At 43.1% G+C, this 14301-nt stretch overlaps 1 protein-coding gene across 2 annotated transcripts in view; it reads left to right on the plus strand.

Moving 5' to 3' along the window:
• RAB11FIP2 (RAB11 family interacting protein 2) overlaps nt 1–5483 on the plus strand; it is a 108410-nt gene extending 102927 nt beyond the window's left edge. For both annotated transcript variants that reach the window (XM_063625215.1, XM_063625220.1), the window contains one exon: nt 5346–5483. In XM_063625215.1, the coding sequence (XP_063481285.1) occupies nt 5346–5457 (112 nt within the window). In that variant the 3' untranslated portion in view covers nt 5458–5483. The remainder of the gene's footprint in view (nt 1–5345) is intronic.
• Nucleotides 5484–14301: the final 8818 nt, after the last annotated feature.

Genomic DNA, 14301 nt, shown 5'->3' on the forward strand with positions numbered 1-14301 from the left:
TAGGAAAGAGAAAGAAAGAAAGAAAGAAAGAAAGAAAGAAAGAAAGAAAGAAAGAAAGAAAGAAAGAAAGAAAGGAAGAAAGGAAGAGAGAGATAGGAAAGAGAAAGAAAGAAAGAAAAAGAAAGAAAGAAAGAAAGAAAGAAAGAAAGAAAGAAAGAAAGAAAGAAAGAAAGAAAGAAGAAAGAAAGGAGGGAGGGAGGGAAGAGAAGAAGTTAAAAAAAAAAAAGACTGGCATTACCACACACAAGCTGTATGACTTGGGCAAGTTAATGGCCCATTCTGTGTCCCAGTTCCTCATTTTAAAACTGGGCATAATAGTAGTGCTGATTTTGGGTACAAAGGTATAGTCAGAAGAAATAAGACCTAGTGTTTGACAGATCAGTAGAGTGACCACAGTTAACAATAATCTATTGCACATTACAAAACAGCTAGAAGAGAATAATTCATATGTTCCTAGTATAAAGAAAAGACAAATATTTAAGATGATGGCTATCCCAATTACCCTAATTTGATCTTTACACATTATTTGAATGTATCAAAATATCACAGAACCCCTAAAATATGTACATGTAGTATACATCAGTGAAAAATATAATCCCACCAAAATACTACTTATGTCATAAAATATTACTTGCAAGGCCCAAATGAGTCACTATACAGAAAGCACCTAGACCACAGAAGTAGTGCCTCCTATGCTTCAGCCATGATTGCTCCTCTGATCAGACCATGTGCACTCATTGAAATCAAGGCAAACGGTTCTGTAAAGGATGAGGGTAGAAAGTGAAAATTGCCTTCACTCCCTCTCCCCTGAGATAACACTATTCCTATTTGATGCCAGTCTTTCATTCATGTCTTAGTGAAGATAAATATGCCCAGAAGTATAATTTTACGTTAATGGATATTATATGCTTTTCTTTTTTTAATCAGTCATTAAAAAAATATTTTATTTTTGGGTTATTTCTCTCTCTGTCCCCAACCCTCATCCACCCCTGCACCCAGGTCATCAGTGCTAAGAATCCAGTGTGCATCCTTCCACATCTTTCTGGATGTTTCTGTGGTTTATGCAAACCTGTGAGGCACAGCTTGCAAAGCTCACTCTTTTGATAAAATATGGTCACACTTTTCACATTTCTCTGTGTGTGAGTGTATAGGTTTTCTTTTCCCTTATTAATAATATGCACCAGCAAGCAATCCTTCCAAATCAGCTTGTAATAGTTCTAACTCACTCTTTTTAGTGATTGTATAATATTTTGTGCTTCTACCATGAGTTCATCCATGCTGCCATTGATCAACACTCACCCCCCTTGTTTCCATGTGTATATGTGTGCGTACAATCTTATATGCACAGAACTCTCATTTTAGGTATAGTTTTTGGGGAATGAGATTGTGGGTCAGTGTGTGTATTTTTAACTTTACGGAGAGTTTGGGGATGTGGCTCAAGGGGCCTTGGAAAACAGCCAAAGACATAGACACTATCCCAAGAAGGAATGAGATTAACCCATCCAGATTTTCAAATCTATAAACTTTGAAATTAGCCTACATGGGAAGAGTGACTTGTTTTGTGTCACATATCCAGTGAATGGCAGAGCTGGACTTCAGGCTAGGGCTTCTGGTTCATGGTCCATTGCTTTTTCCACATGGGCAGAGGAAGTGACATTTGAACTCAGTCTTGAAGGATGACCAGAATATAGAAGGTAGAGAAGAGGGCAAAGGCATCTCAAGTAGAGCAAAGAGCATGGGCAAAGGCCAGGCCAGTGTAAAAGAACATGGTACAGGAAGGAATGGTAAGTCTTACTGCTTTAGCCTAGGGATCTAGCAGGGGGCACAGATGGTGGTGCCAGCTATGGGGAAACACCAGATTTTTAAACTAATTTTATCACGAGTGTGTGTTTTGATTTTCTTTTTGTCTGTTTGCTTGTTTTTCAGACAGAGTCTTGCTCTGTTGCTCAGGCTGGAGTGCAGTGGCACGATCACAGCTCACTGCAGCCTCTACCTCCTGGGCTCAAGTAGTCCTTCTGCCTCACCCTCATGAGTAGCTGGGACCACAGGTGCACACCACCTTGCCTGGCTAAACAATTTTTTTTTTTTTTTGTAGAGACAAGGCCTCACCATGTTGTCCAGGTTGGTCTTAAACTCCTGGCCTCAAGTGATCCTCCCACCTCAACTTCCCAAAGTGCTGGGATTACAGGTATGAGCCACCGTGCTGAGCCTCACACGAGTGGTCGGGAGAGATCGCTCTGGTGGCAGGTAGCAGCTAGGAGGTTTAACTTAACAGAGCAATTGAAGCTGCAAGTCAAGGAGTCCAGGCAGGAAGTCGGAGTAAAGAAAGCAAGACATTTTAGGGTAAAAGCCTGAGCATGTGTTGACTAAACGCCTAAGACATTGATTGTCTTGAGCACATGGTAGGCTCTCAGTAAATATTGAAGGAAAGAATCTCACAAGGGAAGCTGGTGATGATGGGGAAGGGTCAAATACGGACACTAAGGCTGAGTGAGTCATTGCCGAATTGCTGTGGCTTTCTTGAAGCAGTCACCCAAAGAAAGAGATACCATGGTGGCCCTTAGCCCCAGCACTTTGGAAATGTCTCCCCAAATTCTAAAGGATTACCCTGATCTCATGTTTATGAAGTAGGATCTGTTACATGAAGGACTATCTTTTACAGCCCCGTGCTCTTGGCAATGAACAAACATCTCAAATTCCCAAGAAGAAAGCCATGGTTCTATTATGAAATTAATTTTCCACTGATCCAGGACCAGAAGGCTGTTTGAAAGATAAGCGTTGATTGATGTGAGCATGAAGACTTCCATCCAGCTTTGCAAAATATGAGATCTGCAAATCTGCAAGTAGAAATAGAGTCTCTCTGGAAAAAATATTAATACTGTACCTTGGTGTTACTGGGTGATTGCTTTTCAACACCTGGGAGGACTTTTAAATGAACAATTCATATTTATATCTTCTCCCAAATAGGGTTGGAACTCCCAGGCATCTTATGAAAGTTTGGAACACGCCTGTGTTGCCGAGGTCATAATTTGATTAATCATACAGCAAGCGCAAGGCCAGACATATTACAATTATAGAAGGATCATGTCTCAGATGATCCAGGCACCTGAATTGAGTGAATGTCTAAGTCCCAGGAGGAATTCTGAAAACAAAAATGCAAGGAATGAATCCAGAGGATGGTCATGAAATCTACAGCAGTTGGCGAGTTTAAGAAAGAATTGAGAAATGACAGATGAGAAAAGGAAGACAGAGGCAGGACCCTGAGAATGCATTTCCATGGCAGCTGTCAACTAGTGGGAGAGAGAGTGGACAGAACAGAGTACTGAGATGAGAATGGAGTGCAAACACGCACATCACAGACTCTGGAGGAAGGGAAAACTGAAGGAGGCTTTGGAGGCACCCAGAAAATCCTTTTTGCCTCCCCATCTTATACAAAGGAGAAAACCCAGTTTTGATCCTGAAAGTCAACCCAAAGCCCAGTTACCAGGATTTGCTTTTATTTCACCAGGCTGCTCTTCATGGGGCCCCAGCCTGATTCTCTCTATGCCTATGCCAGGGACTGTGCAGGGAATTAGATGAACATGGATTCTGTTTTCATTTGCCCAAACATTGAACTAAGACTAGTGGTTCTATGGAACATTGAGGCACAAATAGTGATTCATGAACAAAGCAACAGCTTTTGAGACAGATGCAGGAGGTTTGGGGTTTCTTTTCTTTTAGTGTTTTACAAACTGGCTTGGGAAGATATGTGAGGGCGCAGAACTCACTGTGATGGGCAAAATAATAGACACATCCCAAAGATAGCCACATCCTAATCCTCCTAGCCTGTGAATATGTTACCTTACATGACAAAAGAGACTTTGCAAATGTGATTAAGATTAAGGACCTTGGGACAGGAGATGATCCTGGATTATCTATTTGGGGCCAATGCCATCACAAGGGTCCTGGCTGCAGAGAATCAGAGAGACAGCAGACTGAGAGAGACCTGGCCCAGTGCTGCTGGCCTTGAAGGTGGAGGAAGGGCCATGAGCCAAGGAATGCAGCTATCCTCTAGAAGATGGAAAAGGCAAGGAAATGGATTCTCCCGTAGACCCTCCAGAAGGACCACAGTCTTGCTGACATCTTGGTTTGAGACTAGTGAGATTCTTGTCAGACTCTGAGCTCCAGAACAGTAAGATGATGAGTTTGTATTGTTTAAAACACTAAGTTTGTGGAATTACTTTTAGCAGCCGCAGAAAGTTAAGCCACTCATCAGGCTGGTGGAGAGAGAAGGCTCCCAAGATGAGAAGATCTCCCCCAAAAGCAGAAAGAGGCAGAGTTCTGCCAAAATTTTATCTCAGGATTTGCCTTAGTCAGCTCGGGCTGCTGTAACAAAATACAACAAGATATAACAACATACTGCAGACTGGATGGCTTAAACCACAGACATTTATTTCTAACAGTTCTGGAGGCTGAGAGGTCCACGATCAAGGTGAGGGCAGATGCAGTTCCTGGTGAGGGTCCGCTTCCTTATTTGCAGGTGGCTGCCTTCTTGCTGTGCCCCCACATGGCAGAGAGAGAGAGACAGAGCAAGAGAGAGAGAGAGAGGGAGAGAGAGAGAGGGAGAGAGAGGGAGAGAGAGAGAGAGGGAGAGAGAGAGCTCACTCTGGCCTCTTTCTCTTCTTCTAAGAGCACTAACCCTGCCATGGGGGCCTTACTATCATGACCTCATGTAAACCTAGTCACTTCCCAAAGGCCCCATCTCCAAACACCATCACGTCTCATGTTAGGGATTCAACGTGCACGTTTTAGAGGGGCACAGATCTTCAGTGCATAGCAAGATTCTTAAAAACATCAATGGGCAAGAATGAAAAGCAAAACAAAATAGAACATTTATCTAAATCTACAAGCAGGTTAATTTTCCTCAGGGGTAGACATTAAATGTTGATTATGACTGGTATAGTAAACTCTCTGAGATATTTCTTTTCGCGGATGGGTGTACCTTGAACTTATTGCTTGTCATGGGAAGGCGTGTGTATCCTGGACAAGTTCACGGCTATCATGGCTGGAAGCATGCAAGACTATGTGAAGGCTGTGTAGCTGCTCATTGCGGTGGAGGAGGCGCGAGAAGAGAACCTGGACCTGACCCAGGGAGGTTCCAGCTAGGTTGTCCTGTTGGTTTTTGTGTTTATCAAAGTAAATAAGTAATGCAAGCCTGAATTTCAGTGGCTTCACTCAACATAAGTTAATTTCTCACTTCTGTAACAATCCTGTCAATTAACAAACTGTTGGTTTGGCAGTTGACATTCTACATAGTGGCTCAGGGACCCAAGCTCCTTCCCTCTTATATCTCTGCTCTTTCCTAGGGCCTTGATGAAATTTATGCCTGGCCAGTGGATGAGGAAAGATGGTGAAGAAGACCCACCTCCTTCTCTTCTGTCCCAAAGTTATTTACTTTCACTCACATTCCACTGGTGAGACTCAATCATGTTGTCTTACCTAGATACAGGGGAGGTAGGGGCTGTCTCTGCACTAAAGGAGACACAGAAACCTTTGGGGTAGCTGGCAGTCTCTGCCACAGTGTTCAGCACACTTGGAATTACTTTTAGCAGCCGCAGAAAACTAAGCCACCCATAAGGCTGGTGGAGAGAGAAGGCCCCCAAGATGAGAAGGTGGGGTTTGTTTTTGTTTTTGCTTGTTTTTGAGACAGGGTCTCACTCTGTCACCTGGGCTGGAGTGCAATGGTGTAATCCTGGCTCACAACAGCCTCCATCTCCTGGGCTCAAATGATGGCATCTAGTAAGATATTGCCCAGGCTGGCTTCGAACTCCTGAGCTCAAGCGACCCTCTTTCCTTGGCCTCCCAACATGCTGGGATTATAGGAATGAATCACCACGCCTGGCCAGACACTAAGGATTTTTAAGAGTCGAGCATCTAGACCCTGGGAAATGTACTGATATTGAATGATTATGTCTGATTTAACTGTCTAGCTATGAGCTGCAGAGATCACTCTTTTGTGGGTAGCGTGTGTGTTTTTTCCATCAGGGAATGAATATTGACAAACTCAGTCACCCCGGAAGGAGCTACTCCTGGAAGAGGAAGGGAGAACTGGAGAGGTGAGACCAAGAGCCAAGAGTCAGAAAAACTTCTTTATCTCCTTGAACCTCCCTGGTTGGGACTGGACTCTAAGGTGCAGAAGTAATTTTGATTACAATGGCATAAGAGAGTGGTTGGTCACTGCCAAGTGTAGACAGGTTGGGTGTTTTTGGTTTGTTTGTTTGTTTTTTGAGATGGAGTCTTGCTCTGTTGCCCAGGCTGGAGTGCAATGGCATGATCTTGGCTCACTGCAACCTCAGCCTCCCGGGTTGAAGCAATTCTCCTGCTTCAGCCTCCCAAGTAGCTGAGATTAGAGGTGCCCACCACCATGCCCGGCTAATTTTTGTGTTTTTAGTAGAAACAGGGTTTCACCATGTTGGACAGGATGGCTGCGGACTCCCAACCTCAGGTAATCTGCCCACTTCAGCCTCCCAAAGTGCTGGGATTATAGGCGTGAGCCACTGCGCCCTGCCAGGGTGGGTGTTAAGCAAGCTAATGTCCTTTCAAGTGGCCAGGATATTTGGCCTAGACTTGCAAATTTTGAGGGCACCTCTATGCAGAAGTAGTTGTAGCAGTGCTTTCTTCCGTATTCTCCAAACGATTAGTAAAGCCGTCTTAAAAAGCGTGCAATGGTAGCTGTTCTGCTGTGAAAATTAAAGGAAGGGCTTGTGTTATGGGCTGTCTTGTGTCCCGCACCAATTCATATACTGAAGTCCTAACCCCCAGCACCTAGAATGTGCCTTTATTTGGAAAAAGGTGCTTTAAGGAAGTAATTCAGTTAAAATGAGGTCATTAGGGCACGCCCTAACCCAACATGCCTGGTGTCCTTGTAAAAAGTGGAGATTAGGACACAGACGTGCAGAATGAAGACCAGAGGACTAAGCAAGAAGGCAGCCGCCTACACGTCAGGGAAAGAGGCCTCAAGGGAAATCAACCCTGCTGACACCTTGAGGCCAGACTCCTGGCCCCCAGAATTGTGAGAAGACACACTTGGGTTGTTTAAACCACCTAATCTTCAGTCTAGCAGTCCTAGCAAATCAGTACAGCCTGGTTCACACTTGAGGCAGAAGAGTGAAGAGGAGGGCAGGCCACCCTCCCCAGGCCACAGTGCTGGTGTTAGGAGAAGTCACTGGCAGAGGCAGTGTATCAGTCTGTTTTCATGTTGCCAAGGCTGGGTAATTTACAAAAGAAAGAGGTTTAATTGACTCACAGTTTCATATGTCTGGGGAGGCCTCACAATAATGACAGAAAAGCAAGGGATGTCTTACATGGTGGCAGGCAAGAGAGAAAACAAGAATCAAGCAAAAAGGGAAACCCCTTATCAAACCATCAGCTCTCGTGAGACTTATTCACAACCATGAGAACAGTATGGGGGAAACCGCACCTATGATTCAATTATTTCCCACTGGGTCTCTCCTACAATACGTGGGAATTATGGAAGCTACAATTCAAGATGAGATTTGGGTGGGGACACAGCCAAGCCATAACAGGCAACCATTCCCAGTGTGCAGTAGCAGGAGTGGTGAGGTACTGGGCCAGGGGGCCGGGCAGGGGGACATGACGGACCTGCTCTTGAGAACACATAGAACTCATGGAACTTATGGGCGACCAAGTTTTCCCATGGCCTGGTGGGCTGGAAGTCTTCATACATCCTATTAGTGGATATACGACCTCTTCTGGAAGTTTCTGGTTGGTGAAGCCAAGCCTGATGTGGGCTGCAAGAGAATGACTGTTCTCAGATTAAACCGTTCAAAGGAACTGATGGTATGATTTGAATCCCCAGCTCCCTCTCTTTCTGTGTGTTCTTTACTTAACCTCCATAAACTTGGCTTTCTCATCTGTAAAATGTTGATGGCCCAGCACGGTAGCTCATGCCTGTAGTCCCAGCACTTTGGGAGGCCGAGGCAGGCGGATCACAAGGTGAAGAGATTAAGACCATCCTGGCCAACATGGTGAAACCCCATCTCTACTGAAAAAAAAAAAAAAAATACAAAAATTAGCTGGGCGTGGTGGCGTGTGCCTGTAGTCCCAGCTACTCGGGAGGCTGAGGTAGGAGAATTGCTTGAACCTGGGAGGTGGAGGTTGCAGTGAGCTGAGATTGCATCACTGCACTCCAGCCTGGTGACAGAGTGAGACTCAGTCTTAAAAAAAAAAAATTTAAGAACAGTTTTTGCCTATAATATAATATAATATATAATATAATGGTCCTGCCATTCGACCTAATGACTATGACGTAAGGCTCTTTGTATTGGGCTTGGCACATACTATGTGCTTAATAAATGGCAGCTGCTGTGTTTATTATAGGAAAATATCACTTGTGAGAAGAACAGAGTCCCTGGAGCCTGGGTTCCTTCCTTATGAGCAGAATGGATTACTATGAAGGCTGTTGGCCATTTGTGTGTTGGGGACATTTCAGCCCACTCTGGTAACTTTCAGCGTGGTGACCAGATTCCCTGTGGAATGAAAATGTCCTCAGAAAGGAGCAAGAAGACTGAACTACACAGAGATCTGTAGTTCTCTTCTGTTTCGAAAACTAATTCTATTGCTGCAGGGCCAGATTCAAGCACATCATCCCACCAGAGTCATGTGCCAGTGCTCACCTGAATTCTCTTTCTCACAGCTTTGATCATTTCTAAAGGAGGCCCTCTATGTCTCAGCATAAGCGTGTAGCCATTACCAGAAAGGAGGTTCACGAAGCCAGATCACAGAGGAAAGCTGCCCACATGTTTAGCCTTTATACTGTGTTGGCTGTGTTTAGGATACACAGTGATGCATAGATGCATAGGAACCAGAGTGGATTTTCTTTTTGGAAGGGGCAGTATTTAGTCCCTGTGCTATTAGAATATTTTGCCTCTGAGCATAGAGATGAAATACTCTAATGTTTAATCCATATTAAATATGGATTATAAATTCAGTGGATATTTGATTTCTTGATGGAGTTCCCTGTCATCTCCCATCGTTATCTTGACCCTAAAGACCTTCAGTGCTGTTTCCTTTCACTTTTCAGACTGATAGAATTCAAGAAACTGTAGGAAAATTTGGAACAGAATGCTTGCCACGCACACTGCCCTGGTCTGTGCCTGATTACACACAGGCAGCTGCACCTCGCAAATGCTGCCGGGATCACATCATCCTGTTATGAAATCGGATTTTTAAAGAGCTGGAGTTAAGTGGCAACTTTAGTGGTTGTCAACACAGCCTCAGTCAAGGCCTGAAAGAGTATAGTTTACTGGGCAAGGTTGCTCTGGGTAGCCTTAAAAGGGCCTGGAATCGGTGAGTGAAGGAAGGAGGATGAGGGCAGGGAAGGAACCAGGAAGCCAGGAAGCTGCAGCACGGAGTCCCCCATCTTGCTCTCTTGGTGCTGACCCCAGTGTTTCAGTTTCCAGTCTCCATTTTCTCCCTGAGCTCCTGCCATGCTCATCTCTGTCTGCTCAGGACTCTCTCTTTCATTTCCTCGAGCTGTGCTCCTAAACCTTGGGGCAGAAGGGATAGGGAGTCAATCAAATCAGGCCAGGATTAGAAAATCAGCTACTGAGTTGAGGGCCACAAGGATCCACACAGTAATCACATTACAAATGTCCTATCTCATCAACTCTGAGAGTGGGCATGATTTTTATCTTCATTCTATAGATAAGTAAAGTCAGGCTGATAGAGGCTACATGGATTACCCAAGGTCGCACAGTCCACAGATGGCGAAAATTCAAATGCAGAACCTTTGGGGGTCCAGGTTTGTTTTGTTTCCTATACCACACGATCCTCCATTCAAAAAGGAAAAATATGAGAATTCTTGGAGGTGGTGTTTCCAGGAATTTTGAATGTGGTGTGTGTGTGCGTGCGCACCTGTGCATGCCTGTGTGTGTGAGGGACAGAGGGAGGAAGGAGGAGATCCCGCTGGAAAGACAGAGAAGGATGAAACTGAGGAGGACTTTCAGTGTCGAAGGGAAGAGTTTGCATTTCATTCTGAGCAAAGTGACTGCACAGGAGGGAAATCCCGAAGGCTTGTGAGGAGAGGAGGGGCCCACAGTAGGGTGAGCCCACTGTTTCACTTATCAGGGATGGACTTGGGTGGGGACAAGAGGCAGCGAGACTGCACGGTGTGCATCCACAGAGCTCCTGAGACGCTGCTGCTTATGGAACCACTCATTCCATCAGCCAATACGAGGCTCTCCATGTGTGAGTTTCCAACTTCCATCTGGGTCGTTAATTATTGGATGGCAAAAACTGCCTCGCACATTTTTGATTTCCCACAAAATCTAGAATAATGCTGAGCACACAGCCAGAGCAAACTTAACACATGTGTTACTTGTTCTTCCCTTTCGAATGAATCCTAAGCTATTGTCCTACATCTATGTGTTACATATGAATCCCAAGAGAAAGGATACGATAAATCGTTTCATAGGGAAAATTTCCTCCCCCACCATTGTAGACCTTTTAGCAAATGTGTTCTAAGTTGCTTTGGAAATTTCCCAGTGCTCAAAATAAGAAATGACAGAGAAGTTTTACTGAAAAGTCTTGTTTTGTTTTTTCTTGCCTTTTTTAAATTTAATACTATATGAAGATCTTCAACAAATGCCATAAAAACCCAGTGAGGTCTTGACTCCTTACCCCAACTCTGCTGGATTCACTGGAATTTTCTGTCAAACACACTGCTGAATTCATGCATAAATGACAAACTCTAGAATCTGATTACTACCTCTGATGGGCTTCTTCTTACTGATCACAAAACAAAAAGGCAAAAGAGGCATTTCCCTGGCTCTGCCCTCCCTTTCAATTGGAGGGATTTATAGTGGCCAAGAGCCTCGCCTCATGCTTTGAGCTGATTTAAGCAAGTCAGCTATCAGAGCTGATTGGCACTTGATGAACCAGCAGGCTAAACACTTGAGGTGAGTTTTTTTGTTTGTTTGTTTTTTCTGAGATGGAGTCTTGCTATATCGCCCAAGCTGGAGTACAATGGTGTGATCTCAGCTCACTGCAACCTCTGCCTCCCAGGCTCAAGCGAGATCCTCCCACCTCAGCTTCCCAAGTAGCTGGGACTACAGGCGCACCACCACACCCGGCTAATTTTTGTATTTTTAGTAGGGATGTGGTTTCACCATGTTGGCCAGGCTGGTCTTTAACTCCTGACCTCAGGTGATCCTCCTGCCTCAGCCTCCTAAAATGCTGGGATCACAGGTGTGAGCCACTGTGCCCAGCCAGGGGTGACTTTTAAACAATGGGACTCAGCTTCCTGGGAACTTTGTTATCTCAAAGATTTATTATATTTATGCTTTTATTATTATTATTAATTGACATAGTAATTGTATATGTTTATGGGGTACAGTGTGATATTTTGATATATATGTATACAGCATTAGTGATCAAATCAGGGTCATTAGCAAATCCATCACCTCAAACATTTATCATTTGTTTGTGTTGGGAATATTCAAGATATGCTCTACTAGCTATTTGAAAATATACAATAAATTGTTGTTAACTGTAATCACCATATCCTGCTATAGAATGCTAGAACTTACTCCTCCTGCCTAGCTGTACTTGGTATTTGCTAACCGACCCTCGGCTATGCCTCCTCCCTCAACCCTTCCCTGTCTCTAGAAACCATATTTCTACTCTCTACTTCTAAGAGTTCAACTTTTTTGGCTTCCACATATGAGTGGGAACATGCAATATTGGTCTTTCTGTGCCTGGCGTATTTCACTTAACATAATATTCTCCAGGTTTATGTATGTTGCCTCAAATGACAGAATTTTCTTCTTTTTTATGACTAAATAGAATTCCATTGTGTATATATACCACATTTTCTTTATTCATTCATCTGTTGATGAATATTTAGGTTGATTTTATATCTTGGCTATTGTCAAACACGTATTTATTATGTATAGTCATATGTCCCTTAATGATGAGTATACGTTTTAATAAATGCATCATTAGGAGATTTTGTTGTTGTGCAAACATTAAAGAGTGTCCTTACACAAACCTAGGTGGATTAGCCTACCACACACCTAGGTTATATTGTCTAGCTTATTGCTTCTAGGCTACAAGCCTGTATAGCATGGTACTGCACTAAATACTATAGGCAACTGGAACACAAGCGTGACAGGGTCTATCTTTGTTATTTAAATAAATATAAACATAGAAAAGGTATAGTACAAATACCTATACAAGATAAGAAATGGTACACCTGTATAGGCTACTTACCATGAATGACGCTTGCAGGACTGGTAAGTTGCTTTGGGCGAGTCAGGGAGTTAGTGGTGAGTGAATGCGAAGGCCTAGGACATGACTGTACACTACCATAGCCTTTAGAAACATGTGAACTTCGGTTACATTAAATTTGTTTATTTTTAAATGATTGTGCTATGACATTTTAACGGCTATGATGTTGAATTTTTCAACTTCATTATAGTCTTATGGGTCCACTGTTGTATATCAGTCCCTAACAACCAAAACCTAATTATGCAGTGCATAACTGTAATTCAACTTACTTATAGCCCAAATCATCCTGTCAAGGATTTGAGAGCTTATGGCAAAAACACATAGAATGAAATGGTAACCTCAAAATCAAATTAGAAAATCAGATACAGGGAAAATGAAAATTAAAACAAGAAGTGAAACTCAGGGAGAAAAATCGAATGCAAATATCTGGGCCTCACAAGAGATTTCAAAATGGCAGCACATGTGCAAACTCAACTGAAGTGGCATTTTGTTTGGCCCACATAGTGTTTTTTAAAAGTTTTTTATCCTGTTTTACAAACCAGTGAGAGGAGAGACTGTTATAGGACAAAAGCAAATGAAGAACTGTAACTAATAAATGCAATGTGTTTAGTCCTTGTTTAGTCCAACTGCAAAACTAACATTGGTTTTGGATTTGGAAGATTTGAATATGGATTAAATATTAGAGGATATTAAGGAATTATCATTAATTCTCATAAGTATGATAATGGTACATGTGCCAGTAAAACCACAAAACATCTGAGATGTATTTTAAAATATATAAAATAAAATATATTTTAAAATATATAAAATAAAAAAAGTGGGGTAGGTAAATAAGAGTACCAAAATGTTGACAATTTCTGAATCCAAATGACAGGTTTATGAAGGTTCATTACATCTCTCTATTTTTATATGTTTGAAAATTTCCATAATGAATACTTTTTTTTTTTTTTTGAGATAGAGTCTCCCTCTGTTGCCCAGGCTGGAGTGCAGTGGTGAGATCTCGGCTCACTGCAAGCTCCACCTCCCGGGTTCACACCATTCTCTTGCCTCAGCCTCCTGAGTAGCTGGGACTACAGGCGCCAGCCACCATGCCCGGCTAATTTTTTTGTATTTTTAGTAGAGACAGGGTTTCACCGTGTTCACCAGGATGGTCTCGATCTCCTGACCTCGTGATTGGCCCACCTCGGCCTCCCAAAGTGCTGGGATTACAGGTGTGAATGAATACATGTTTTTAAAATGTAGGTATAAACGTCTTGAGATAGGTTATATGCTTCCTAGTGTCATAGAATCTCCAGGCCTCCAACATCCCCCCTGCTCAGACTCAGTCTCTTAATTTAATTACTGGCCTCGGCTACATTATTATATAATTAAGATTCTTAGAGTCAGATAGAAAAGGGAGACATGGTCGGTTGTTGAAGAGCAATAAACCTAGTTTTCTTAACTGGGAAGGACTTAACTAGCACTTAACAGTAAAATAAATGTCTTCCAAGGCACTTCACAAGGCACCGGAGTAATGTAGCTGGCGTCCTTTGCAGTAGCACTTCTCAACCACTTTGGTGAAGGATATTCATCTTTGAGGACTGGTGAACACGCAGTTTGAGGAATGACATCCATCTATGGGCCACACTCAGAGTAACACTCCTCCACTTCAGCACCGCTCAGCAAGAATCAATAGAGACTGACCGAAATCCCTTTCTCAGGAAAGCGTTTCTGGGAGGACCCAAAGCAAGAAGGCCTGGGGATGCAGCTTTTGATGGTCTTGCTGAATCTAAAGACAAAACATGAACTATTTGAGACTTGAGGAGAATGGGTGGAAGACATTTCTTCAAATAGCCCTCCATAAACATTACTCATTGCTGTGGTTAAATTGTAGTCCCCCTCAAAATATGGTCAAGTCCTAGCCCCCAGCACTTGTGAATGGGATGTTACTTGGAAATAGGATCTTTGCAGATGTAATCAAGATGAAGTTTGTGATTATTAATGTTATGTGTTAACTTGACTGGGTCGCAGGAT

This window comes from Symphalangus syndactylus, chromosome 2 (genome assembly GCF_028878055.3).
Source record: "Symphalangus syndactylus isolate Jambi chromosome 2, NHGRI_mSymSyn1-v2.1_pri, whole genome shotgun sequence".
NCBI lineage: Eukaryota > Metazoa > Chordata > Mammalia > Primates > Hylobatidae > Symphalangus > Symphalangus syndactylus.